Consider the following 26041-nt stretch of genomic DNA (forward strand, 5'->3'; position numbering starts at 1 on the left):
CTACAATTTCAACTACAAAACTTGATATTTACTAATTCTTTTCCTCTAGGACAAGTTATGGAAATTTGTTTTTCCTTTATTTATCTAAGAGGCATATATGAGTGCTTACATTTTTACAACTATAAACACTTGGTGACAAACAATGTGAATCTGAAACAGGATGCATCAGATTCATGGGGTTTATCTGTCAGCTTCCTCAGTATAATCGTGCTACCAATTGTTGGCAATGCAGCTGAACATGCAGGAGCCATCATATTTGCTTTCAAGAATAAGCTGGTTTGAATTTTAACTATTTAATTTTTTATGAATTTGATTCAAGTTTCTTGAAACTAACCTGTTGGCATTTTATTAGGACATATCTTTGGGTGTTGCTTTGGGTTCTGCAACTCAAATTGGCATGTTTGTGGTAAGAATTAACATGCTTTCATTTAACTTTATTGTTGGATTAATAAAAAGCTTACATCAAGGAAATTAATTAAATTACAATATAGGTTCCTCTCTGTGTGATTGTTGCTTGGATTCTTGGTATCAAAATGGACCTCAATTTCAATCTCCTAGAAACAGGTTCTCTTGCTTTGGCAATTATAACGACAGGCTTCGCATTACAGGTATACTAACTGCATGTTTGGATTGACAGTGAATATGGTAGAATTACATTGTGCTGTTGTGATTTTGTGACAAAAACTACACTTTGAAATTTCAACAAAATCAAAGTGTCATAGTGATTTTGACAAACTTATTGCCAATTCAATATCTTGATTTAATCTTTCAATGATATATTTAAGTCTTCTTATATCTTGATTTAATTTTTCAATCTTCTTTTGTAGGATGGAACTTCTCACTACTTAAAAGGCTTTATTCTCCTACTCTTGTACATTGTTATTGGGGCATGCTTTTTTGTACAAAGAACAACCTCCGGTATGCATAATATGTAATGACTTTTTTAGATCCAGATTCCCGATGGTTGTGAAAGGACGCAGTTGTCGCAATCAACAAATAATAATGTTGGATCAAGATCGGACAACTCATTTTTGAAATTAGTATTTTGAATCATATTCGCTAAAGTCAACACATGAGGCCTTCAATCTTGATCCGACATTGTTGATTCGCTGATCATGGCAATTGAGATTTTAAATTACAGTTGCAGTGGCTACTCTAGCATTGCAACATTTGATATTGTGGAGAGTCAAGGTCAAATGTGGCTCATGAAGTCTCAATTGCGGCCGCATTACGATTTTGACAACATCAAATCCAACATTCTCTTGGTGTTTTACCTAAATAGTCAAAATATATATATATACACACATCATTATAATTCATCTAAAATTTTGTCATTTTTTTTCCCAGACCATGGTAATCATATTGCTAGCATAACTCTTCATTCAGCAACTAATGCCAATTTTAAAGCTTAATAGGTAAGTTCATCTTTTATATACACATAATATTTTCCTTTCACCATATAGCCCTATATGTAATTAACTGCATGAACTTGATTGCAGGCTTTGGCACATTTTGATCTCTTGGAGGTGAATGGTAGATGCATGCAGCAACAAAAATTACATATTCAGATTTAATGGATTTGCTATTTGTTCATTAATTTATAGTCATCTCCAGAAATAGTTGCTAGGTGTTTGTGTACATAGACCTTTTCAAAGTATTGTGTTGTCCAAAATATTCAACTCCTACATGTAATATATGCGAGAATTGTGGCGTAGTTAATTATCAAATAGAATATTTATGTTTGTTTGTTGAATTCCTTATTCGTTTTGTGTTTTGTGTTTTGTGTTTGCTTAATACTCTATTGCTTAATGTTTGGTATATTACTCATGCCAAGAGACAACAACGGACTCAAAAACTTTAGACAGTGGAGATACTATATATTTTTAATTATTGTCTACCTATAGTACTAAAAATGAGTAAAAAGTTATTTTTTTTTTTTTAAATATGTGTTTTGTTGTTAACTAATTTTTGAATTTATTAAAATTACAAACACTTCTTCGAATATTTTGTTTATTAATAATTTTACTAATTAAAAAAATATATTTGATGATTAAATTAGCAAACTAAAGACAAATTTAAAAATCAAAATGATTAATAAAAGATACATTTAAATTTATTTTTATAATTTTAATATATTTTAAAATTATTATAACAACGGCTTCCATCTCAAAACACGTTGAAAGCACAGTATATAACATAACATGGATATGTTTTTGTTCTTTATCTTTATTATATTATTTATTTTTTTGGTGTATTAAGTAGTAAAAATGCTAAGTGTATGCCATTGCCCACACAATCATCCTACACATCGATCCGTCCTTGCCCATGGAAATTTAACAATTATAATAATTATTAATTATGTATTCTTAAATTCTAATTTAACTCACAAAATATTATATTGTTTTATATTTAAATTAGGAATTATATGTAAATTTGTGATAATAATTATATATGCTATTTATATAAAAAAACTAATAAAAAAAACTATTACAATTTAAAATTTTAACAAAAATTATATTTTAAAGTTTCAACAAAATTGTAGCGTCAACATATTCATATCTATCTAAATATGCCTTTAACCTAAGCAACAAAAAGATGATTATGTCAGCGACGAAGTCTAATATTGGAAATTTGAGTGATTTGAGACTCACAAAACATCTAATAAAATTTAATTTTATTATGTTGTTTTCAAAGTTTTTGGATGTTAACCTCCAGAGCTATTGTCCTTTTCATTTTTTCCTAAAACAACTACATTTCATTTTAAGCAGTCCATCTTCAAAATGGTCGAATTTGAACAAATATTTTAAGATTGTCGAATTTTTTTAATTAATAAATTAAATAAAATATTTTATTATAAACATACAAATTATTTGCAAATATATTAAGAAATATGTAGTTATGGATATAATATATTGATTTGATTCGTATGTTTTAAAGAAAAAAAATCTAAAAAAAAAATAGTTTGTATGGTCGAATTTTTTAAATTTTTTTCACAAAATTAAACTAAAAATAGTATGTTGATTTGGTTATATTTAACGAGGTTAACATTAATAAAAATTAAAATACTTATTTTAACAATATAAAATTTTCTTTTTCAAACACTAAATTTTTTCATGTTATTAAAACAATTATGTAAACATTTTTTAAATTACAATTATAAAATAATATATAAATAATTAAAGATGAATTTAAGATATCACTACTAATATAGTCTAATGATTTTATAAATAATAAATAATTAAAAATAATATTTTTTCATGTAACACTTATTTAAGATATCACTACTAATATAATCTAATGATTTTATTAAGACATGGGTGATCAATTTTATATGAAGTGAAATCATATTCAAATCAATAAAGATGAATTTATTTAGTTTGATTCAAATTGAACTCGAACATAGAAAAAAATTAATTTAATTAATTTCGATTTTTTTGAGTTTATCCAATCATTATTTTGATTTTTATATCTTTAAATGAAATTCAAAACACTTGCAATTGAAATGTAAATTAAAAAATATAATGTATCTTTTGATTTTTAAATTATTTTAATTAAAAAAAAATTAGGCTTAATTGCAGTTTTGATCTCACTATTTTAGTTGAATCACGAAAGTAGTCCCCCATTTTGGTTTCCAAACAGAATTTTGGTCAAAAACTTGATGAAATATCATTTTTTTTAAGTCACATCATACCATTTATGATCATAGATTTCAGGTACAATTGTTAGACCACGAGATCTTAAAGGATGATGTGACTTAAATAAACGCAAAAAAATGACATTTTATCAAATTTTGAACAAAAATAGATTTGAAGACTAAAACTAAGAATAAATAAAATGAGGGACTATTTTTGTAATTCAGCTAAAATAGATGGATCAAAACTACAACTAAACCAAAAAATTATTAAGAGCATCTCCATCAATGAACTCAATATAGATTTATTAAATGGGATCCACCATGCCATATCATATTGAAATAACTTATTTATTTTTTACTCTGAACTCACGGGTTGATTAAATAGGGTCCACCACTAACAGTCATACATTTATTATTATTTGTAAATTAATTAAAAAAAAGGTAACTGTAATGAAAGTATAATTCCTTCATGAGAGAATTGTGATGACAGTTTGGTACATCTCCAACAGTGAACTCGTCAAAAACTGAATTATTTTAAGTAATTACACGCTGACGAACGAACTAATTTTGCTAACGTTAAAAATACTCTAAGAACGTTGGAGTCGCGGTTAGGAGTCTATGTCTCTACCAAATTCCGCCCAACGTGTTAATAATTTCTACAAACAAATATTTTTTAACTTTCAATTATATATGTTTGGTAAGTTTCGAGAAAATCCATACTAACTTTCATATAAAGGATGATGTCATTAAACTACTCCTTCTATTTGGGATATATGCAAAATTAACTAAATTAACATATTAAAAAATATATTTATTTATATTTGATTTATGCAATTTTAATAAAAAAGATATTAAGTTTACCATCTAAATTATTCTTAATTACTAATAAATTAGATAAATGAAAATATAAAAAGTTAACTCAAATAAAAAGATAGTTTAAAAATATTATCATCAAATAGGAAATAAATTAACAATTATAGTCTATTTTGATTTTAACTTTCTTAAATTTTTTGTTTAAATTTAATTTTTACTAATTAAAAAACTATTGTTTTTAATTTTAAAAGTAATTTATTATGCTACATATATCAAAAACTAAAAATAATATATATATATATATATATATATTAATTTAAAATGACCAAATCCAAATAAAATATTTACAAAAACTAAAACAAAAAATCACTATAATTAAAAAGATTAATATTAATAAATTAATTTATAAACAGAACAAAAAATATAATTATTTGAATAAAGTGGCAAGAAAAAGTAAACAATTGGTTGATAAAAAAAAATCAAACAATTGGAAAAAGAGATAAAAATATATACCCCATGTAAACTAATTTGAGATAAAGGATTAAGGATCTGCAGTGTAAATCAATTTCATAGTTAATATATTACGTAACTGTAACTTTCATTAGTTAAATAATCAATTATGCAAATTAACTATTAATATAAAATTGTTTATATGTTAATGTATAACTATTTTAACTAATTTTTTACGTTGATGTTTAATAAAATTAGATTTCTCTCTTCGATGCATAACTATTATACCCCAACTAAAATTTAGATTGATGTTAAATAAAAATGAAAATTATAATTGTTTTAAAAAATTGATTATTAAATAAGCTTACGTGGATGATGAGTTTTCATGGGATGATTATTATCAGAGAAATCTGGTGGAAATAGGTACTTACTTTTCTAATGCATGAGTGAAAAATCTAATCTCAGATCTCATTGATCATATTTCTCCATTGTATCCAAACTCTAAATCGGAAACTACCCACCTTACCTCAATTCCCATTCCTTATGACAGAGACACACAACAAAACCGTCGTGACGTGGCGCAACATTCCCAACTTAAAATCCTCCTTCAACGACGTCGTTTCACCCAACAACCACCTCTCCAACGACGCCGTTTTCACTTTCACCAACGAAAATGCCATTCCTTCTAAATTCGCCACCGTCTCCGCATCGCGAACGAAACCGAACAAAGAGTTCATTCCCACGGCGGCTCAGCTTCTAAACAACCCGCTCGCCGTTATCGCACTTGTTCCTAAAGATGCCGCTCTGTTTTTCGCCGGAGCTGTTGCCGGTGCCGCCGCTAAGAGCGTCACTGCTCCCCTTGACCGCATCAAGCTTCTCATGCAGGTGTGGTTTACGCTTTCGTTTTTACCAAGACGGCATTGTACTTTTCGATGTTTTGGGAAATTTGGTGGTTTTGATGTTTGTAAAACGACATTGCGTTTTTGTAGACTCATGGAGTGCGAATTGGACAAGAAACTGCGAAGAAAACTATTGGTTTAATAGAGGTACTATAATAATATAATATTGTATATATTTTTTTAAAAAAAATTAATCAATTTTAATTGCTCAATGATTTTTTTAGAAATGTATTAACTTGTCAAACAAAATAAGAGCATAATAGACCTACACTGTCATGAAAATTAGTTTTACAGTGACATTCAATGAGAGCAAGGTTTTAAATAGAGGTCGCAGTTGCTTTGAAAATTTCGCGATTTTAGCCACTATGGGTGCTGCGTTACGAATTGCAGTCGTCGCGGTGTGAATTACTCAAAATTGCCCAAATCTTATTAAAATTATTTGTACTTTCGTATAATATATAATGCTAGTTGAGAGATGAGAGAAGATCAAAACTAGAGAAGGAGGTAAGATATTGTTTAGATACATTCTTTGAAAATGTATTTTTTATTCATTTGAGGTGAAAAAAAACGGGATTCTCAGATTTTTTTTCTTCTATATAAACAGCATTTTGTCGCGGGCATCACAGTTATTTTCCGTGATTTTTCTTCGCATCCTTAAAACTGAAAAAAAAAAAAAAAAAAAAAAAGAGTAACGGCCCTTTACCTTTTTGTTGCGGCTTGTTTTCTTGGTTGCGCACCTTTTTTTAAAACCTTGAATGAGAGTATGTTAATTTTAAAATGTAGCTGCAAAAAGTGGATTGATATAGCTAAATAATAGATTTTCAATGGATGATAGTGTGAAATTAGTTTAAACTTATTATGGATATCTTTTAAATCCAAACAATAAACCAATGGAGAAATGGAAAAAATGTGTTGTGATAAAGTAGATCTTGTCACTTATAGGGTTCAAAATATGCTGTGATAAGATTTTTATTTTTAAATTAGTTTAAATTGTGCCTTGATTTTTTTTAGAAATGTATCAACTTTAAAAATAAATAAATGGTAAACAGTAAGTTTGTTCCCTGAATGTGGGATTTAGTATCACTATAGTATAAACCGAATTTGCAAATACATACCTAATTATCTCTTTTGTTAATAATTTTGTGGACTAAATTGTCTGATGAAAAACACATGAGGACTAAACTCACTAATTAAACACATATTCGAGTACCAAAATGACTAATAAAAGGTATATTTTGGTATACTCTCTCCGGTCACTAATATAAGAAGAAAAAAAACTACTTTCGCGAGTATTAAGAAATATAATTAAGTGCAATTAATTTTCTTGATTTCATGTTTAACACAAGTTAAATTTACTAAATCGTCCCTTTTTAATGCCAATCACATAACTGTCAGTATTAAATGTTTTGACTTAAATGAAGGATGTATTGGGAATAATAATATTAAATGATTCAAAAGTAGTTGATTTTTGCTTATAATAATAGTGTCTAGATGGAGTATTTTTGTAATTTAGATACATTTAAAGACTAATGTGACAAGGTCTCACATTCTGCTAGGGATGCAGAAGTTCTTCCTTAGTTCCTTCTAGGAATAGAATAAATAGAGTGTATTATAGAAAAAGGGGAAACAATGTAAATACTTAATTAGTTAACGTTAGTTAGTTCAGGTTGTTAGGATTAGTTGGCAGGTTAGTTAGTTTAGGTTGTTAGGATTAGTTGGCCTTTCTAATGAGTGTTTGACCCTATAGTTTATAAATAATGGCCTCATCTAAGAGAGGTTAGGAATTCATTTTGATTATTTGCTTCTAAACTAGTGAATGCTCTAGTTGCTATTTTTTTATGAAACTGCCAATTGATGGCTTTATTTTATCCTTAGAGTGTAATTTGGATTTTAATTTATGGAAATATTATGGGATTTTTAAATATTACCATTACATCTAGAACACAAATCATGAATTGCAAATCATACATGAAATTTACGATTTGCTTTTTCATGTTAATTGCTAAGGATAGTTGAAATAAAAAACATAAACTATATGAATGTTGTATCTACAATATATGACTTGTATTTTTTATATAACATGGTGTTGGATGTGAGATATACAACCGAAGTATATTCATCTTTTAATTTTCAAAGAAGTTGCATATAAATCTTAAGTAATTTTATTCAAAGAAGAAGTTGCAAATTTTATATACATCCTTTGTTCATTTTCTTAAATAGATTTTTTAAGAATCATATTGGGCATGTACAATTTCTGTTACTATCTTTGACATCATATCCGAGAGTTTGTCAATAGCTCTGGAACCTGTTTCAAAGATCCATCAAATGAAGTCTTGAATTCCTGTGCAAGTTCAGCAGCCGCTGATCCTGTGATAGGCCTTATGCTAGAGAATTCCTAAGAAAGGGAAAAGAAAGAGAACATAAACTGTTAATTACTCAGAGCATGCTCTCTCTGCCAAGGGTATGATTCCCTTCTACAACTGAAAAATCAGTTTATTGTGGATGGATCCAGCACATGGCCATCCTTCTAGAATCATGCCTATTTATATCTTAACTGGACCCTTGTTTACAATAGTAACTCAAATTTAACTGTCTAGTGTAAACATTTAGTACTTCTCTGTTGGAAACTAACATCCATTGATTGTGTCTTTAAGATTATCAAACACTCAAGAGACTATGAAATTTATTGGGTCAGTTATTACCTGAAGGATAAACTTGAAATATGCCCTTATGATCTCTTCAACTTGCTGAAATATTCCAAGTGAGCCATCGCAAGATCCTTTTAAACACCGACCTTGCTAAAATATGACTTCCTTAGAATAGTAATTATTTTAAAGTCTATACTACTTTTGTAATTTGCAATCCAATTTGCACTCTAAGAGTAACAAAAAGCCATTAAATTGCCTTTAGTTTTCTTCTGTCACTAATTAACTCCTTTGATCAAAGACTTATATTTATTTGTACTAAATGCATATTTTAATGGCCTCCCCAAACTCCTTGACAATAATTTTTTGGCATATTAGATAGATTTGGCTCTCTACTGATTTATCGGAACATTACGTATATATTTTATTGAAGCTTATGTTGACAAGATTTGCAGGCAATAACGATGATAGGGAAGGAAGAAGGCATTAGAGGTTACTGGAAGGGTAACCTACCACAGGTTTGCACCACTAGGTATTTCTGCATGTACATATCTCCTTATCATATTTACTTTATTTTATTTGTTTTGGTGTTTCTTTCCAGGTGATTAGGGTTATACCTTATAGTGCTGTCCAGCTCTTTGCTTATGAATTTTATAAGGTTAGCTGCTAATCATCTTTCACGAGTTTCGTATACCAAAGATTGCATGTTCAGGTCTTAGTTATACTTTTGGATTTACAGAAAATATTTAAGGATAAAAATGGTGAGCTCTCTGTTGTGGGAAGACTTGCAGCAGGTGCTTTTGCGGGCATGACATCAACTTTTGTAAGTTATTCATTATGAGACCATTTGAAATATGGAATAAATCTGACCTATATCTAACTACTTACATCAGAAGATATACACAACGAAATAGGAAATATTTACATAGAAAAAAAAATAAGATAATATCTCAATCAATTATTCTATTTATTACACATATCTCATCAAGACCTATCCTTTTATGGGTTACCATTGCTTTCATAATGTTATTGTTTTTCATTGAAAGGTTTTGTGATCGTATTAACACTTTTGACCTTTTTTTGTAAAGTAACTTTTGTATATTTTTCTGATGCCTCATTGTCAATGTATCTTACTTTGTTTATATCTATGTAGGTAACTTATCCATTAGATGTCCTGAGATTACGATTAGCTGTTGAACCTGGGTGTCGAACAATGTCAGAGGTATATGATTAGCTTGATTAAGCATTTTCCTTAGATCTTCCTGTTTTAATGAACTGAATTGTGGCTTTCCTAGGTCGCCTTGGGCATGTTAAGAGAGGAAGGTTTTGCATCTTTCTACTATGGCCTTGGGCCTTCTCTTATTGGAATAGCTCCATATATTGCAGTTAACTTTTGTGTTTTTGACTTGTGAGTTCATCAGTAATCCCTTATCTTTTAAGTACATTGGTGTTTGGATGTGGACGTCGAAATTAAAACATCCTAACCTTGTATGGGTAATAGACTAAAGAAATCGTTGCCAGAGAAATATCAGAAGAGAACCGAAACATCTATAGTCACCGCCGTGCTTTCAGCATCTCTTGCCACAGTTACATGCTATCCTCTGGACACAGTTCGACGACAGATGCAACTGAAGGGAACACCTTATAAGACAGTATTAGATGCCATTTCAGGTTTGTTAGGATTGCTCAGCTTTTCTTTTCAGCATCATCATTTTATAGTCATGGACACTTGTATTTGTGCACACATTATAGTTGAATAACTTCAACTAGTAAGAATTGCTTAAGATTAATCCCTTTTTGGTTCATATATTGCAATATTCCTTTTAACTTTTATGATAATCAGTTGTAAGCACATTTATATGAAAGCTGAGCATACACTAATGGGGAATATTTGAAGCTTAAATGCTTCAGTGATCATGTAGAACTGCCATAATAATTTATTGGTTGATGCAGGTATTGTGGCACAGGATGGAGTTATTGGCTTGTACCGGGGATTCGTGCCCAATGCTTTAAAAAACCTACCAAACAGCAGGTATTTGTAATCTTTTATTTCTACTCGATTTCATTTTTAATCTTTATACTGTGCCTCCTTAAATTCCGATTTTCTTGATACATAAATAATATCGTGTGATGTTCAGTAAGTTCGCTGAAAAATAAGTAGATAAAATCATGTTTGAAATTGATTTTGCTTAAGATTGCTATTCCCAATCCACTTTGAACATAACTATATATACCTAATTATGATTATTTGTTTTTGCTTTGAAGTAGATTGTGATTAGTTCGTCGTCAAAAAAAAAAATTTCCGATTAGTTACCTGATCTATTCCTAGTTTATTTTTGCAGCATCAGGCTTACCACATACGACATTGTCAAACGCCTGATTGCAGCTAGTGAGAAAGAGTTTCAAACAATTGTTGACGAAAACCGCAACAGACTAAAGAAACATACATAGTCAATGAAAGTGAACATAGGATTCATATTGTTTGAGCCATTTTTTTCCTGCTGGTTTATTTTGCAGAGTAAATGCTGCAATAAAAGTATCCATCATTTGTGGGAATTGCTTTAAACCAAAATGCTAAATGCTATCTGTCGTATATCTCAGAAGGGGAGGGGCTGTAAATTTTGTAGGACACAAGTTTGTTCTAGGTGCTCTGTTATGCTCTATTCTTTTCAATGTATTTTATCTGTAATTTATTTATTTGATAAACTTAATGTAAGTTTTACTAAATAATTTGTGTCAAACTGATATAGGTATGAACATCCCTTTTTAGGTTCGATCCATTTGGCTTTAGTAGAAAAACAAGGAATTTTAGTGGCAAAAAATTATGTACTCAGTGAATATCTAACAAATAATTCAGCATAATTGTGACTTAATTTGATTGCTCAGACCATGATGAGTTCTTTGAAAAAGAGTAAATTGTAAGATGCTACTTTTAATGGAATACAATCCAATGAATTATCTCAGAAGGGGAGGGGCTGTAAATTTTGTAGGACACAAGTTTGTTCTAGGTGCTCTGTTATGCTCTATTCTTTTCAATGTATTTTATCTGTAATTTATTTATTTGATAAACTTAATGTAAGTTTTACTAAATAATTTGTGTCAAACTGATATAGGTATGAACATCCCTTTTTAGGTTCGATCCATTTGGCTTTAGTAGAAAAACAAGGAATTTTAGTGGCAAAAAATTATGTATTCAGTGAATATCTAACAAATAATTCAGCATAATTGTGACTTAATTTGATTGCTCAGACCATGATGAGTTCTTTGAAAAAGAGTAAATTGTAAGATGCTACTTTTAATGGAATACAATCCAATGAATTATTACATTTAGTGTCTGTTTGTTAGATATTTTTAATAAAAAAATCACTGATAAGATTTTTCATCTGGTTTATTACAGCTTTTGAAAAAATCTGAATCTAAAAACTTATTAAAATGATGTGTTTGAATAGGTTCTTGTAAAATTTTTTTTTTTTTTTTTATAAAATACATTCTGCAGTCTTTTAAATTTTACGAAAGTATTAATTTGATTCTTTAAGTTTTTTTTTTTTAATATTTTGATCCTTTAAGGAATAAAATATGTGCACCCATTGTCCTTTTTAATATTTTCCATTGAAAAAATGTATAAATGGGTGTTATATATCTGATGTAGCAGTTTAAAATAATCTTTTAATGAAAAATTAATATTTTTAAAAAAAATCCAAAAATCTTCATCTTCTTCCCTTCATCTTCTTCCCTTCATCTTCCTCGTTATCTTTCCACTCTTCATCCTAAACCCATAAGTTTAAGAAAAAATTCAAAAAAAATATTCTATGAGGCAGATAACACAATACCCAAAAGTTCAACATTTTCCCCCTCTTTTATTCTTCTATGATTTTGAGATTTGTTTTATTTGAGTTTAGTTGTGTTTTGGTTTTAGGGCGAAGAGTGGAAAGATGGCGATGAAGGAAGAAGACGAAGATTAAAGAGTTTTTTAAACCTTTTTTAATAAAAATTTAATTGAAAAATATTTATTTTATCACTAAAATATTGAAAAATATTTTATCTACTTGTTGGATTTAAGTGGTGAGACTGTTTCCATAGAATAAATAAGTGGTGAGAGACTTCTCTTCAGAGTTATAGGTCCCACAAGCTCATAGTTAGATCCATTGAAACCTAGGCCACACAAACACCAACACTACCTCTCAAGTCTTCCTTTATCGTCTTCTTAAGATCCAAATTTTTATCACATAACATCAAGAAAATCCCATTTTAAAATACCATTCTTCCTTGACCAGAAACTTGTATGGAACAAAAAACAATGATAGTAAATTGTTGGTGGTTAATTTGTTAGATTAGAGGAAATTTCTTAGCAAAAATGTTAGTGGTTAATATTTTAGAGAGAAGAAATTTGTTAGCCACAGAAATCGAACTTTGAATCTCCTTGACGAAAGAAAAAAAAAGGGGAAAAAAGCGAAATGTTAAATATTTTTGCCGATTTAACTATAACTTCAATGATTTTAACTATAACTTCAATGATAATTGTCTATGGTTCAATATTGAAAGCAACAACTAAACTAATTTTTTAAAAAGTATTTAATTGTATGTAAGATAAGTTTACCATCTCTATAAAATGTTATTATCTCTAGTCAACTATAAGTCTTTCTTGTGCTATTAGTACGTCTCTAGCAGTGGAAAAATTCTCACCTTTTAGTATATAAATAAGAGGACCAAACTAATATTAATTTGGTCTCTTTGTACTTATTGTTTCAATGATATTTGTCCATGGTTCAATATTGAAAGCAACAACTAAACTAATTTTCAAAGAAGTAATTAATTGCATGTAAGATAAGTCTACCATCTCTGTTAAATGTCAGTATCTCTAGTCAACTCTAGGTCTTTCTTGTGTTACTAGTAAATTTCTTGAAATAGAAAAAGTCTCACCTTTTAGTATATAAATAATAGGACCTAAATAATACCAATTTTGTCTCTTTGTACTTATTGTTTCAATGATATTTGTCCATGGTTCAATATTGAAAGCAACAACTAAACTAATTTTCAAAGAAGTAATTAATTGCATGTAAGATAAGTCTACCATCTCTGTTAAATGTCAGTATCTCTAGTCAACTCTAGGTCTTTCTTGTGTTACTAGTAAATTTCTTGAAATAGAAAAAGTCTCACCTTTTAGTATATAAATAATAGAACCTAAATAATACTAATTTTGTCTCTTGATGCTACTTTTAATGGAATACAATCCAATGAATTATCTCAGAAGGGGAGGGGCTGTAAATTTTGTAGGACACAAGTTTGTTCTAGGTGCTCTGTTATGCTCTATTCTTTTCAATGTATTTTATCTGTAATTTATTTATTTGATAAACTTAATGTAAGTTTTACTAAATAATTTGTGTCAAACTGATATAGGTATGAACATCCCTTTTTAGGTTCGATCCATTTGGCTTTAGTAGAAAAACAAGGAATTTTAGTGGCAAAAAATTATGTACTCAGTGAATATCTAACAAATAATTCAGCATAATTGTGACTTAATTTGATTGCTCAGACCATGATGAGTTCTTTGAAAAAGAGTAAATTGTAAGATGCTACTTTTAATGGAATACAATCCAATGAATTATCTCAGAAGGGGAGGGGCTGTAAATTTTGTAGGACACAAGTTTGTTCTAGGTGCTCTGTTATGCTCTATTCTTTTCAATGTATTTTATCTGTAATTTATTTATTTGATAAACTTAATGTAAGTTTTACTAAATAATTTGTGTCAAACTGATATAGGTATGAACATCCCTTTTTAGGTTCGATCCATTTGGCTTTAGTAGAAAAACAAGGAATTTTAGTGGCAAAAAATTATGTACTCAGTGAATATCTAACAAATAATTCAGCATAATTGTGACTTAATTTGATTGCTCAGACCATGATGAGTTCTTTGAAAAAGAGTAAATTGTAAGATGCTACTTTTAATGGAATACAATCCAATGAATTATCTCAGAAGGGGAGGGGCTGTAAATTTTGTAGGACACAAGTTTGTTCTAGGTGCTCTGTTATGCTCTATTCTTTTCAATGTATTTTATCTGTAATTTATTTATTTGATAAACTTAATGTAAGTTTTACTAAATAATTTGTGTCAAACTGATATAGGTATGAACATCCCTTTTTAGGTTCGATCCATTTGGCTTTAGTAGAAAAACAAGGAATTTTAGTGGCAAAAAATTATGTACTCAGTGAATATCTAACAAATAATTCAGCATAATTGTGACTTAATTTGATTGCTCAGACCATGATGAGTTCTTTGAAAAAGAGTAAATTGTAAGATGCTACTTTTAATGGAATACAATCCAATGAATTATCTCAGAAGGGGAGGGGCTGTAAATTTTGTAGGACACAAGTTTGTTCTAGGTGCTCTGTTATGCTCTATTCTTTTCAATGTATTTTATCTGTAATTTATTTATTTGATAAACTTAATGTAAGTTTTACTAAATAATTTGTGTCAAACTGATATAGGTATGAACATCCCTTTTTAGGTTCGATCCATTTGGCTTTAGTAGAAAAACAAGGAATTTTAGTGGCAAAAAATTATGTACTCAGTGAATATCTAACAAATAATTCAGCATAATTGTGACTTAATTTGATTGCTCAGACCATGATGAGTTCTTTGAAAAAGAGTAAATTGTAAGATGCTACTTTTAATGGAATACAATCCAATGAATTATCTCAGAAGGGGAGGGGCTGTAAATTTTGTAGGACACAAGTTTGTTCTAGGTGCTCTGTTATGCTCTATTCTTTTCAATGTATTTTATCTGTAATTTATTTATTTGATAAACTTAATGTAAGTTTTACTAAATAATTTGTGTCAAACTGATATAGGTATGAACATCCCTTTTTAGGTTCGATCCATTTGGCTTTAGTAGAAAAACAAGGAATTTTAGTGGCAAAAAATTATGTACTCAGTGAATATCTAACAAATAATTCAGCATAATTGTGACTTAATTTGATTGCTCAGACCATGATGAGTTCTTTGAAAAAGAGTAAATTGTAAGATGCTACTTTTAATGGAATACAATCCAATGAATTATCTCAGAAGGGGAGGGGCTGTAAATTTTGTAGGACACAAGTTTGTTCTAGGTGCTCTGTTATGCTCTATTCTTTTCAATGTATTTTATCTGTAATTTATTTATTTGATAAACTTAATGTAAGTTTTACTAAATAATTTGTGTCAAACTGATATAGGTATGAACATCCCTTTTTAGGTTCGATCCATTTGGCTTTAGTAGAAAAACAAGGAATTTTAGTGGCAAAAAATTATGTACTCAGTGAATATCTAACAAATAATTCAGCATAATTGTGACTTAATTTGATTGCTCAGACCATGATGAGTTCTTTGAAAAAGAGTAAATTGTAAGATGCTACTTTTAATGGAATACAATCCAATGAATTATCTCAGAAGGGGAGGGGCTGTAAATTTTGTAGGACACAAGTTTGTTCTAGGTGCTCTGTTATGCTCTATTCTTTTCAATGTATTTTATCTGTAATTTATTTATTTGATAAACTTAATGTAAGTTTTACTAAATAATTTGTGTCAAACTGATATAGGTATGAACATCCCTTTTTAGGTTCGATCCATTTGGCTTTAGTAGAAAAACAAGGAATTTTAGTGGCAAAAAATTATGTACTCAGTGAATATCTAACAAATAATTCAGCATAATTGTGACTTAATTTGATTGCTCAGACCATGATGAGTTCTTTGAAAAAGAGTAAATTGTAAGATGCTACTTTTAATGGAATACAATCCAATGAATTATCTCAGAAGGGGAGGGGCTGTAAATTTTGTAGGACACAAGTTTGTTCTAGGTGCTCTGTTATGCTCTATTCTTTTCAATGTATTTTATCTGTAATTTATTTATTTGATAAACTTAATGTAAGTTTTACTAAATAATTTGTGTCAAACTGATATAGGTATGAACATCCCTTTTTAGGTTCGATCCATTTGGCTTTAGTAGAAAAACAAGGAATTTTAGTGGCAAAAAATTATGTATTCAGTGAATATCTAACAAATAATTCAGCATAATTGTGACTTAATTTGATTGCTCAGACCATGATGAGTTCTTTGAAAAAGAGTAAATTGTAAGATGCTACTTTAATGCTAAATGCTATCTGTCGTATATCTCAGAAGGGGAGGGGCTGTAAATTTTGTAGGACACAAGTTTGTTCTAGGTGCTCTGTTATGCTCTATTCTTTTCAATGTATTTTATCTGTAATTTATTTATTTGATAAACTTAATGTAAGTTTTACTAAATAATTTGTGTCAAACTGATATAGGTATGAACATCCCTTTTTAGGTTCGATCCATTTGGCTTTAGTAGAAAAACAAGGAATTTTAGTGGCAAAAAATTATGTATTCAGTGAATATCTAACAAATAATTCAGCATAATTGTGACTTAATTTGATTGCTCAGACCATGATGAGTTCTTTGAAAAAGAGTAAATTGTAAGATGCTACTTTTAATGGAATACAATCCAATGAATTATTACATTTAGTGTCTGTTTGTTAGATATTTTTAATAAAAAAATCACTGATAAGATTTTTCATCTGGTTTATTACAGCTTTTGAAAAAATCTGAATCTAAAAACTTATTAAAATGATGTGTTTGAATAGGTTCTTGTAAAATTTTTTTTTTTTTTTTTATAAAATACATTCTGCAGTCTTTTAAATTTTACGAAAGTATTAATTTGATTCTTTAAGTTTTTTTTTTTTAATATTTTGATCCTTTAAGGAATAAAATATGTGCACCCATTGTCCTTTTTAATATTTTCCATTGAAAAAATGTATAAATGGGTGTTATATATCTGATGTAGCAGTTTAAAATAATCTTTTAATGAAAAATTAATATTTTTAAAAAAAATCCAAAAATCTTCATCTTCTTCCCTTCATCTTCTTCCCTTCATCTTCCTCGTTATCTTTCCACTCTTCATCCTAAACCCATAAGTTTAAGAAAAAATTCAAAAAAAATATTCTATGAGGCAGATAACACAATACCCAAAAGTTCAACATTTTCCCCCTCTTTTATTCTTCTATGATTTTGAGATTTGTTTTATTTGAGTTTAGTTGTGTTTTGGTTTTAGGGCGAAGAGTGGAAAGATGGCGATGAAGGAAGAAGACGAAGATTAAAGAGTTTTTTAAACCTTTTTTAATAAAAATTTAATTGAAAAATATTTATTTTATCACTAAAATATTGAAAAATATTTTATCTACTTGTTGGATTTAAGTGGTGAGACTGTTTCCATAGAATAAATAAGTGGTGAGAGACTTCTCTTCAGAGTTATAGGTCCCACAAGCTCATAGTTAGATCCATTGAAACCTAGGCCACACAAACACCAACACTACCTCTCAAGTCTTCCTTTATCGTCTTCTTAAGATCCAAATTTTTATCACATAACATCAAGAAAATCCCATTTTAAAATACCATTCTTCCTTGACCAGAAACTTGTATGGAACAAAAAACAATGATAGTAAATTGTTGGTGGTTAATTTGTTAGATTAGAGGAAATTTCTTAGCAAAAATGTTAGTGGTTAATATTTTAGAGAGAAGAAATTTGTTAGCCACAGAAATCGAACTTTGAATCTCCTTGACGAAAGAAAAAAAAAGGGGAAAAAAGCGAAATGTTAAATATTTTTGCCGATTTAACTATAACTTCAATGATTTTAACTATAACTTCAATGATAATTGTCTATGGTTCAATATTGAAAGCAACAACTAAACTAATTTTTTAAAAAGTATTTAATTGTATGTAAGATAAGTTTACCATCTCTATAAAATGTTATTATCTCTAGTCAACTATAAGTCTTTCTTGTGCTATTAGTACGTCTCTAGCAGTGGAAAAATTCTCACCTTTTAGTATATAAATAAGAGGACCAAACTAATATTAATTTGGTCTCTTTGTACTTATTGTTTCAATGATATTTGTCCATGGTTCAATATTGAAAGCAACAACTAAACTAACTTTCAAAGAAGTATTTAATTGCATGCAAGATAAGTCTACCATCCCTGTAAAATATTAGTATCTCTAGTCAACTCTAGGTCTTTCTTGTGTTACTAGTAAATTTCTTGAAATAGAAAAAGTCTCACCTTTTAGTATATAAATAATAGGACCTAAATAATACCAATTTTGTCTCTTTGTACTTATTGTTTCAATGATATTAGCCTATGGTTCAATATTGAAAGCAACACCGAAAATAATTTTCAAAGAAGTATTTAATTGCATGCAAGATAAGTCTACCATCTCTGTAAATATAAGTATCTCTAGTCAACTCTAGATCTTTCTTGTACTACTAGTACGTTTCTTGAAATAGAAAAAGTCTCAACTTTTAGTATATAAATAATATGACCTAAATAATACTAATTTTGTCTCTTATACTTTTTGTTTCAATGATATTTGCTTATGGTTCAATATCGAAAGCAACAACTAAACTAATTTTCAAAGAAGTATTTAATTGTGTGCAAGATAAGTCTACCATATCTTTAAAATGTTAGTATCTCAAGTCAACTCTAGGTCTTTCTTGTGCTACTAGTATGTTTCTTGCAATAGAAAAAGTCTCACCTTTTAGTATATAAATAATAGAACCTAAATAATACTAATTTTGTCTCTTTGTACTTATTGTTTCAATGATATTTGCCTATGGTTAAATATTGAAAGCAACAACTAAACTAATTTTCAAAGAAGTAATTAATTGCATGTAAGATAAGTCTACCATCTCTGTTAAATGTCAGTATCTCTAGTCAACTCTAGGTCTTTCTTGTGCTACTAGTACGTTTCTTACAATAGAAAAAGTCTTCCCTTTTAGTATATAAATAATAGGACCTAAATAATACTAATTTTGTTTCTTTCTACTTATTGTTTCAATGATATTTGCCTATGGTTCAATATTGAAAGCAACAACTAAACTACTTTTCAAAGAAATATTTAATTGCATGAAAGATAAGTGTATCATCTCTATAAAATGTCAGTATCTCTAGTCAATTGTTGGTCTTTCTTGTGCTACTAGTATGTTTCTTGCAATTGAAAAAATCTCACCTTGAAGTATATAAATAATAGGACCTAAATAATACTAATTTTATCTCTTTGTACTTATTATTTCAATGATACTTGCCTATGGTTCAATATTGAAAGCAATAGCTAAACTAATTTTTAAAGAAGTATTTAATTGCATGCAAGATAAGTCTACCATCTATATAAAATGTCAGTATCTTTAGTCAACTCTAAGTCTTTCTTGTGCTACTAGTACGTTTCTTACAATACCAAAAGTCTCGCCTTTTATTATATAAATAATAGGACCTAAATAATACTAATTTTGTCTCTTTGTACTTATTGTTTCAATGATATTTGCCTATGGTTCAATATTGAAAGCAACAACTAAACTAGTTTTCAAAGAAGTATTTAATTGCATGGAAGATAAGTCTACCATTTATGTAAAATGTCAGTATCTTTAGTCAACTGTAAGTCTTTCTTGTGCTACTACTACGTTTCTTGCAATATAAAAAGTCTCACCTTTTAGTATATAAATAATATGACATAAATAGTGAAGGTACAAACACGAGAAGGGGGTTGACTTGTGTTTGTCAAAGTTGACAACTTTTTGATAATTTATAAATAAATAAAAAATTAGTTTGGTATTGGTGACTTACTTGGAGTAGAAGAAATTGGATTTAGAAGCAGCAAACAACGAAAACATAAATAATTTGACACATAACTTTATCCTGGTTAATCATTTACTTGGCTACTTTCAATTCCTTCATTCAGAAGGATTTAATCCACTAATTTAAATACGTTGAATTACAAAATACCTGACCCTCCAAGCCAATTTTCCTAAAAAGTCTGACAACTCCAGACTTTTGAAGAACTAACCACCTTGACCCTACAAGCCAAGTCTTCCCAAACAGTCTGACAACCCCAGACTTTTGATGAACTAACCACCTTGACCCTACAAACCAAATTTTCTCCTAACAACCTGACAACTCCAGATTGAAGAAGAAATTAAACCACTATCAAGTTGGATACAAAAGATTGAAACTTGAGTAGTTGCTTCTAACAAAGTTGATAATAATAATAATAATAACTCTCACACTCTAAGAAAAGAACACTCAGAAAACGTTTTTAACTTGAATAAGTGTTTCTCTCTTTGAAGTCTTAGATGAATTGAGAACTTTGAGCTTGAGTTATTATTTTTTGTTTTTCGATGCTTTTCTCCTTCAACTTTGAGTGACTATTTGTATTTTTTACCCTTTATTTATTAAGTAAAAATAAAATTCATTTAATACATGTTTTTGAATTTTTAAGGGTATAAAATAAAAAAAATTATTAATTAAATCTTTTTTTTTCTTTAAAGAACTAAAATTTTGGGACAAAAATAAAATCCTTAAAAGACCAAAGATTAAGGACGGATGAAGTAATAACTAAACTAATTTTGGAAGAAGTATTGAATTGCATGCAAGAAAAGTCTAACATCTTTCTATAATATCATTATCTCTAGTCAACTCTAGGTCTTTCTTGCAATTGAAAAAAAATCTCATCTTTTTGTATATAAATAATGTAAGGTTATATGAATTTGGTACAAAATTAAAACACAATATACATTTCTCAAAAATGAAGTTGGGTATTATCTTTAGTTCCGTTGTTTATTTTGTGGCGATTTTAATGCAAAATCAAGGATGTAAGGGCTGTTTAGAGAAGGAGAGAATAGGCCTACTAGAGATCAAGGACTACATATTGTCACAAAAAGGGGATCCTTACAATGAATTGGATTCATGGGTTGATGATAGAGCTAGCAATTGTTGTACTTGGAACAAAATCAAGTGTTCTAATATCTCTTCTGGCCACATAACTGACTTATCCCTAAAAATGTTACTAGACTTTTGGTCCTCTAATACGATGTTAAACGTTTCATTGTTCCATCCATTTGAAGAGTTACGCCTCCTCGACTTGTCATACAATTTGTTTCGAGGCTGGATTGGCAATGAAGGTATCTTCTCTAACGTTATATATAAAATCTCAATAAAAGAATTTAAAGAAGGTTAACAATGCATGGTTTACAAATAAAACTATCTAAAATAAAATTATAAATACAACTATTATGTTTGATTTGATATCTAACTCATTGCATTTATACTACTAAGATATAAAGTTTGTTTAATAAGAGTGTTAGTTTACGAAGCTAAATGAAAAAAATGAGACTTATAAATAATTAATTCTAAATGAGACTTATAAATTATATATATCATATAATTTCTAATGCTTATCATTTTTTGAAAATAAATCTCAAAGCACCTGCGCAACGTGCGGGTTGAAATCTAGTTATATATGTTTTTAAAGGAAATCACCAATTTAGTTTTCAAAAGTCATAGGCATCGTACAATTTTGCTTCTTAAACTAAAATTATTTTAAATTATTTTTTTAATAAAAAATTTCAATCACATTTAATTTTTTATCCAACAATTTAGTTTCTAAATTTATTGTAAGGTTACTAACATCACGGAGTTTTCTAATTTTATGGACCATTATAGAATTTTTTTTTTTTTTTATATTTTAAGACAAAATTCGTCAATTTTATAGTAAGGTTATTAGCGTTGAGGTAGTTAGGAGATTAAAATAGGGGACCAAAATAAAATTAATAAATAAATTAAAGGACAAAAAACCAATTTAAGCTTAATTTTATTGTGTATTTTCATGACATTTATTTCTCTATTGCATATGTTGAAAAAAAGAAGTTGAAAGAAACATTTTTCATTAATCAACGAAAGATTTGTGAGGGCATCATGCAACATATTTATTACCGAGTGTAAACTTCTTATAGCTTTGTTTATTATTTTTTTGTGTGTGAAGGATTTCCTGGACTAAACAAGTTGGACACATTAGACCTTTCGGATAACAATCTAAATAGTAGCATCTTGCGAAGTTTGAATGAATTAACTTCTTTAACAACTTTGAAGCTTGGTTATAATTTCATGCACAACTTCTCTGCTCAAGGTATGTTCAGCTTCTAATTTAATTATTATATATGTGATGAATGATTGTTAGTTTGAATCTTTGTATGTTTTGTTAAGGGTTTTATTTTGGTTGAGTTAGGATTTTAGTCTCCCAATTCTAAAACACAAAAAATATAGTTATCAAAATTTCCAGAAAAAAAATACGCTATATAATTTAGAGTTTATTTTTTGTTTGTCAAGTTGAATATAATATGTTTATAAAATAAAAAAAAATGAAAAAAAAATGTAATCCATAAAAAATAAAACATATTTTCATAAATATGAATTGACATATCACCAATAAACTATCGACTTATTATTCAACATGACACTTAAAAACAAATAAATTTAAAATTCGGTGACGGAGATTTTTGTTTTTTCTTTTAATTTTAAAAATTAGAGGATAATACTTGATTTATAAGTGGAAAAAGAAATAATGAATATGCATACCAGAAGTACATTTAATTTTTTTTCTTTATTTACAAAGAGAAAAATGCTTAAATGTATTAGTGGTGATAAAACTGTTATATTCACCGTTATTAGAAACAAATATTAATTGGAACATAAAAAGCGAATGTAAGACTTGTTTGCACTATTAGGACACGATTGTTACACATTAAACATAAAAAAAAAAAAAATTACGTTTTATTACTTTGAGATTATTTGTTAGAAATTTTAAAAAGAGAGAAGTTATTTTTTATTTGATTATCCTAATATAATTTTTTTTTAAATAATAAGTTATCAAAACTAATTTTTGTTTGAAGCCACTTAAAATAATTTTTTTATGTAAAACAGTTTCTAGATTATTTTCATATTTAAAAAAAAATGAAAAAAAAACAGATAAAAACTCTTAAAAGTGATTACTATTTAGTTTTAGAAAATAACTATTTTTAAAAATAAACTGTAAGAAAAAAGTTCTTAAACTCATCATTTTGTATTTGTTGAAGGATTTTTGAGATCAAAGGAGTTGGAGGTCTTAGAACTTCCGGGAAATATGCTAAATGGCAGCATCATACCAAGTTTGCATGAATTCACATCATTAAAGAATTTGAGGCTGGGCGATAACAACTTTAATTGTTCCCTCTCTTCTTTAGGCATGTATTTTCGATTATTCAATATTATATATTTTTGTGATGAATTGAATGTGTTTCATCTAAACCAAGAAAAATTATTTCCTTGCACCAGATTTCACTAAATTTAGCCGGCTAGAATTATTGGACTTGTCTAGTAATCAACTTACAGGTTCTCTACATCTCGAAGGTACTTTTACTATTATTGTTGTTTCCGATAGTTAAAATTGAGTTGAGTCAAGAAAAATTTCTTTTGTGATAACATTGTTTTTGTTCCACTGCACTAAAAAGTTCTCACGTTACATGAAAATCGATACTAAATATATTTTATACACTTCCATATTTCTCAATCTACCGATAGGTTTTTTTACAAAAGACAAAAATGTGATGACTCACACAAGATTCAAAGCATACAATTATTTTCATTTTGCTGAAATTGAAATCATATTAAGAACTTAAATTATGGAAATTGACTTTTTTAATATTTATACACATAGTATTATTTAAAAGATAAACTCAACATAATCATATCAAAATATGCATAAGGAGTTCTATGTCCAAAGAGGTCAACACATTTATTAACTTTACACGATCAATAGATATTATTTCAACTTGTCAGTTATGAGAATGAATAACATCGAACCATAATTTCTACAAGGAGCGGTTGTAGACGTTGAATGAAGGCATAATGACAATGAAATATTTCAACAGCCACTTTATAGTCAAATTCTTTAATAACTCGTTATTCCAAAAAACTTTTAAAAAGAAGTTTTCCAGAATACACGTGTACCGAAGAACTTGAAATTATGGTTTATAAGATTTAAGGTATCGAATTTGTGTATCGGAAAACATATATTCCATCTGAAATCAAGTGAATTTAGTGAGTGAAAAAAAATATTATTTTTGAAAAAAAGAAAGAAAAAAAATAGGTAGTTTGTATAAAGTATAGAAGTAGGAGTATAAATGTGAGTGCAGAGTAGCATTTTTCCAACTCACTTGTGTGTTACTTTTAGCTTGATGTGATAGATTCTTATGACCTAACAAGTTCTAATAATAATGACCTTATAGTTGCTCATGCCAACTATAATTGTTAGAGATTTATAAGTCTTGACTAGCTATATCTTTTTCGTTTTTGCTGCAGATGTTCAAAACCTAAGAAACTTGAAAGTGCTAAGTTTAAGCAATAATTACATGAATGGCTCAATTGAAGGTATTATTGTTACCCAAACAAAAATAATACATGTACATAAATAATTGGTTTGAATTATAAGTATATTTTCTCATGAATAGTTATATTTTTGTACAGCACATAATAATTAAACTCTTTAATTATTATCTTGATTCTTTGTAAAGGATAAATACCTCAAATTGTAATTTTGAGTAAAAGTTGTCCTTAAAAAATCAATTTATATAAAACAAGAGTTACGCTATAATTTCTTGTGAGACCTTATTTCTTTTCGATGTTTGGCCTTAATTTTTTTCCAATAGCATTCATCAAAGTGAATGTTTCGCAAGATGGACTCAAAATGTAAACTATAAACTTGACAAATATTAATTATGACTACAGGATTATGCAAATTGAAGGATTTGGAAGATCTAAATATCGGTAATAATATGTTTAGTGCTCAACTTCCTGAGTGTTTAAGCAACTTAACAAACCTTCAAGTTCTTGAACTTAGTAATAATTTGTTCACTGGAAATTTTCCATCCTTCACTAGCAATCTCACTTCCTTGACATACTTATCTTTCTGTGAAAATTACATGCAAGGAACATTTTCATTGAGCACTTTGGCTAATCACTCCAAACTTCAGGTTCTATATATTTCATCCAAAAGCATTGCTGCAAACATAGAAAATGAAAATACAAAGTGGTTTCCTAAATTTCAATTGAAATCACTTATTCTTAGAAATTGCAACATCAACATGGACAAAGGAAGTGTCATTCCTAATTTTCTTTCATATCAATATAATTTGATATTGATTGACCTCTCTAGCAATGTAACACCCCGTTTTTCAAAGCGAGGGTATACTTTTTTTTTTTTCAAAGTAATTAAACTAAAACAGAGAAATAGATAAAAAAATGCCTTTGGATAAATAATTGAGTCATTATAATTTACAAGCAGCGGAAAGGTTTCTCCAATTATAAATCCAAAACATTTACATAACCATAAATGGTACATGGAATCCATTCACATAAGAAGTCGAACTGACAATGATAGTATAAATACAGTTTTCCCAAACTAAAAATACTCCAATCCAAACAGAAGGACACCTAGTCCCTATACATCATCCTAATCTGATCATCCTACCAAAAAGCTATACACCCTGAGTATCTCCACGCGCCCCGTGAGATCCTCCTAACGTGACTGCAGTCAAACGTTCCCATCTCCATTCCCGTCCGTACGAACCGGTATGACCGTCCTGACTCTCATCTGAGGGCAAAGCCCAGATTTCCACAATAATTGTAAAGGGTCACCAACCAAAAAAATAACAGTTAACACATAGCAATTAAGTTTTTAAATGCTCAA

The 26041-nt window shown here is 28.6% G+C and overlaps 3 protein-coding genes across 5 annotated transcripts in view; all 3 read left to right on the top strand.

The window, feature by feature from the left end:
- LOC101503235 (vacuolar cation/proton exchanger 3-like) overlaps positions 1–1760 on the top strand; it is a 3960-nt gene extending 2200 nt beyond the window's left edge. For both annotated transcript variants that reach the window (XM_027336137.2, XM_027336138.2), the window contains 6 exons: positions 160–276; positions 353–406; positions 492–608; positions 828–918; positions 1348–1415; positions 1500–1760. In XM_027336137.2, the coding sequence (XP_027191938.1) occupies positions 160–276; positions 353–406; positions 492–608; positions 828–918; positions 1348–1412 (444 nt within the window). In that variant the 3' untranslated portion in view covers positions 1413–1415; positions 1500–1760. The remainder of the gene's footprint in view (positions 1–159; positions 277–352; positions 407–491; positions 609–827; positions 919–1347; positions 1416–1499) is intronic.
- A 3536-nt stretch (positions 1761–5296) lies between these two features.
- Positions 5297–11580, top strand: LOC101503552 (thylakoid ADP,ATP carrier protein, chloroplastic-like). Of its 2 annotated transcripts, none has more exons than XM_012717553.3 (10): positions 5297–5782; positions 5887–5943; positions 8897–8959; positions 9043–9099; positions 9181–9264; positions 9595–9663; positions 9737–9849; positions 9943–10112; positions 10395–10473; positions 10959–11580. In XM_012717553.3, exons 1-10 carry the CDS (start codon positions 5441–5443, stop codon positions 11017–11019), a joined length of 1095 nt encoding a protein of 364 aa, XP_012573007.1. In that variant the 5' UTR covers positions 5297–5440; the 3' UTR covers positions 11020–11580. The 2 variants fall into 2 exon arrangements, with proteins under 2 accessions (XP_012573007.1, XP_004506741.1); XM_004506684.4 differs by having other exon boundaries at positions 5301–5782; positions 10784–11580.
- A 9427-nt stretch (positions 11581–21007) lies between these two features.
- LOC101512664 (receptor-like protein 14) lies at positions 21008–25604 on the top strand. The gene is made up of 6 exons (XM_073369858.1): positions 21008–21440; positions 22301–22444; positions 23391–23537; positions 23629–23703; positions 24655–24723; positions 25081–25604. Exons 1-6 carry the CDS (start codon positions 21065–21067, stop codon positions 25587–25589), a joined length of 1320 nt encoding a protein of 439 aa, XP_073225959.1. The 5' UTR covers positions 21008–21064; the 3' UTR covers positions 25590–25604.
- Positions 25605–26041: the final 437 nt, after the last annotated feature.

This window comes from Cicer arietinum, chromosome 6, assembly GCF_000331145.2.
Source record: "Cicer arietinum cultivar CDC Frontier isolate Library 1 chromosome 6, Cicar.CDCFrontier_v2.0, whole genome shotgun sequence".
Taxonomy (NCBI): Eukaryota; Viridiplantae; Streptophyta; class Magnoliopsida; order Fabales; family Fabaceae; genus Cicer; species Cicer arietinum.

Excerpts from the sequence above, each read along its gene's own strand:
- LOC101503552 (XM_004506684.4), top strand. The coding sequence starts at position 5,441 with ATGACAGAGACACACAACAAAACCGTCGTGACGTGGCGCAACATTCCC. Across the intron at positions 5,783-5,886 it reads GCATCAAGCTTCTCATGCAG|ACTCATGGAGTGCGAATTGG; the intron begins GTGTGGTTTACG and ends GCGTTTTTGTAG. Across the intron at positions 9,265-9,594 it reads CGGGCATGACATCAACTTTT|GTAACTTATCCATTAGATGT; the intron begins GTAAGTTATTCA and ends ATATCTATGTAG.
- LOC101512664 (XM_073369858.1), top strand. The coding sequence starts at position 21,065 with ATGAAGTTGGGTATTATCTTTAGTTCCGTTGTTTATTTTGTGGCGATT. Across the intron at positions 22,445-23,390 it reads GCACAACTTCTCTGCTCAAG|GATTTTTGAGATCAAAGGAG; the intron begins GTATGTTCAGCT and ends TATTTGTTGAAG. Across the intron at positions 23,538-23,628 it reads TTGTTCCCTCTCTTCTTTAG|ATTTCACTAAATTTAGCCGG; the intron begins GCATGTATTTTC and ends TCCTTGCACCAG.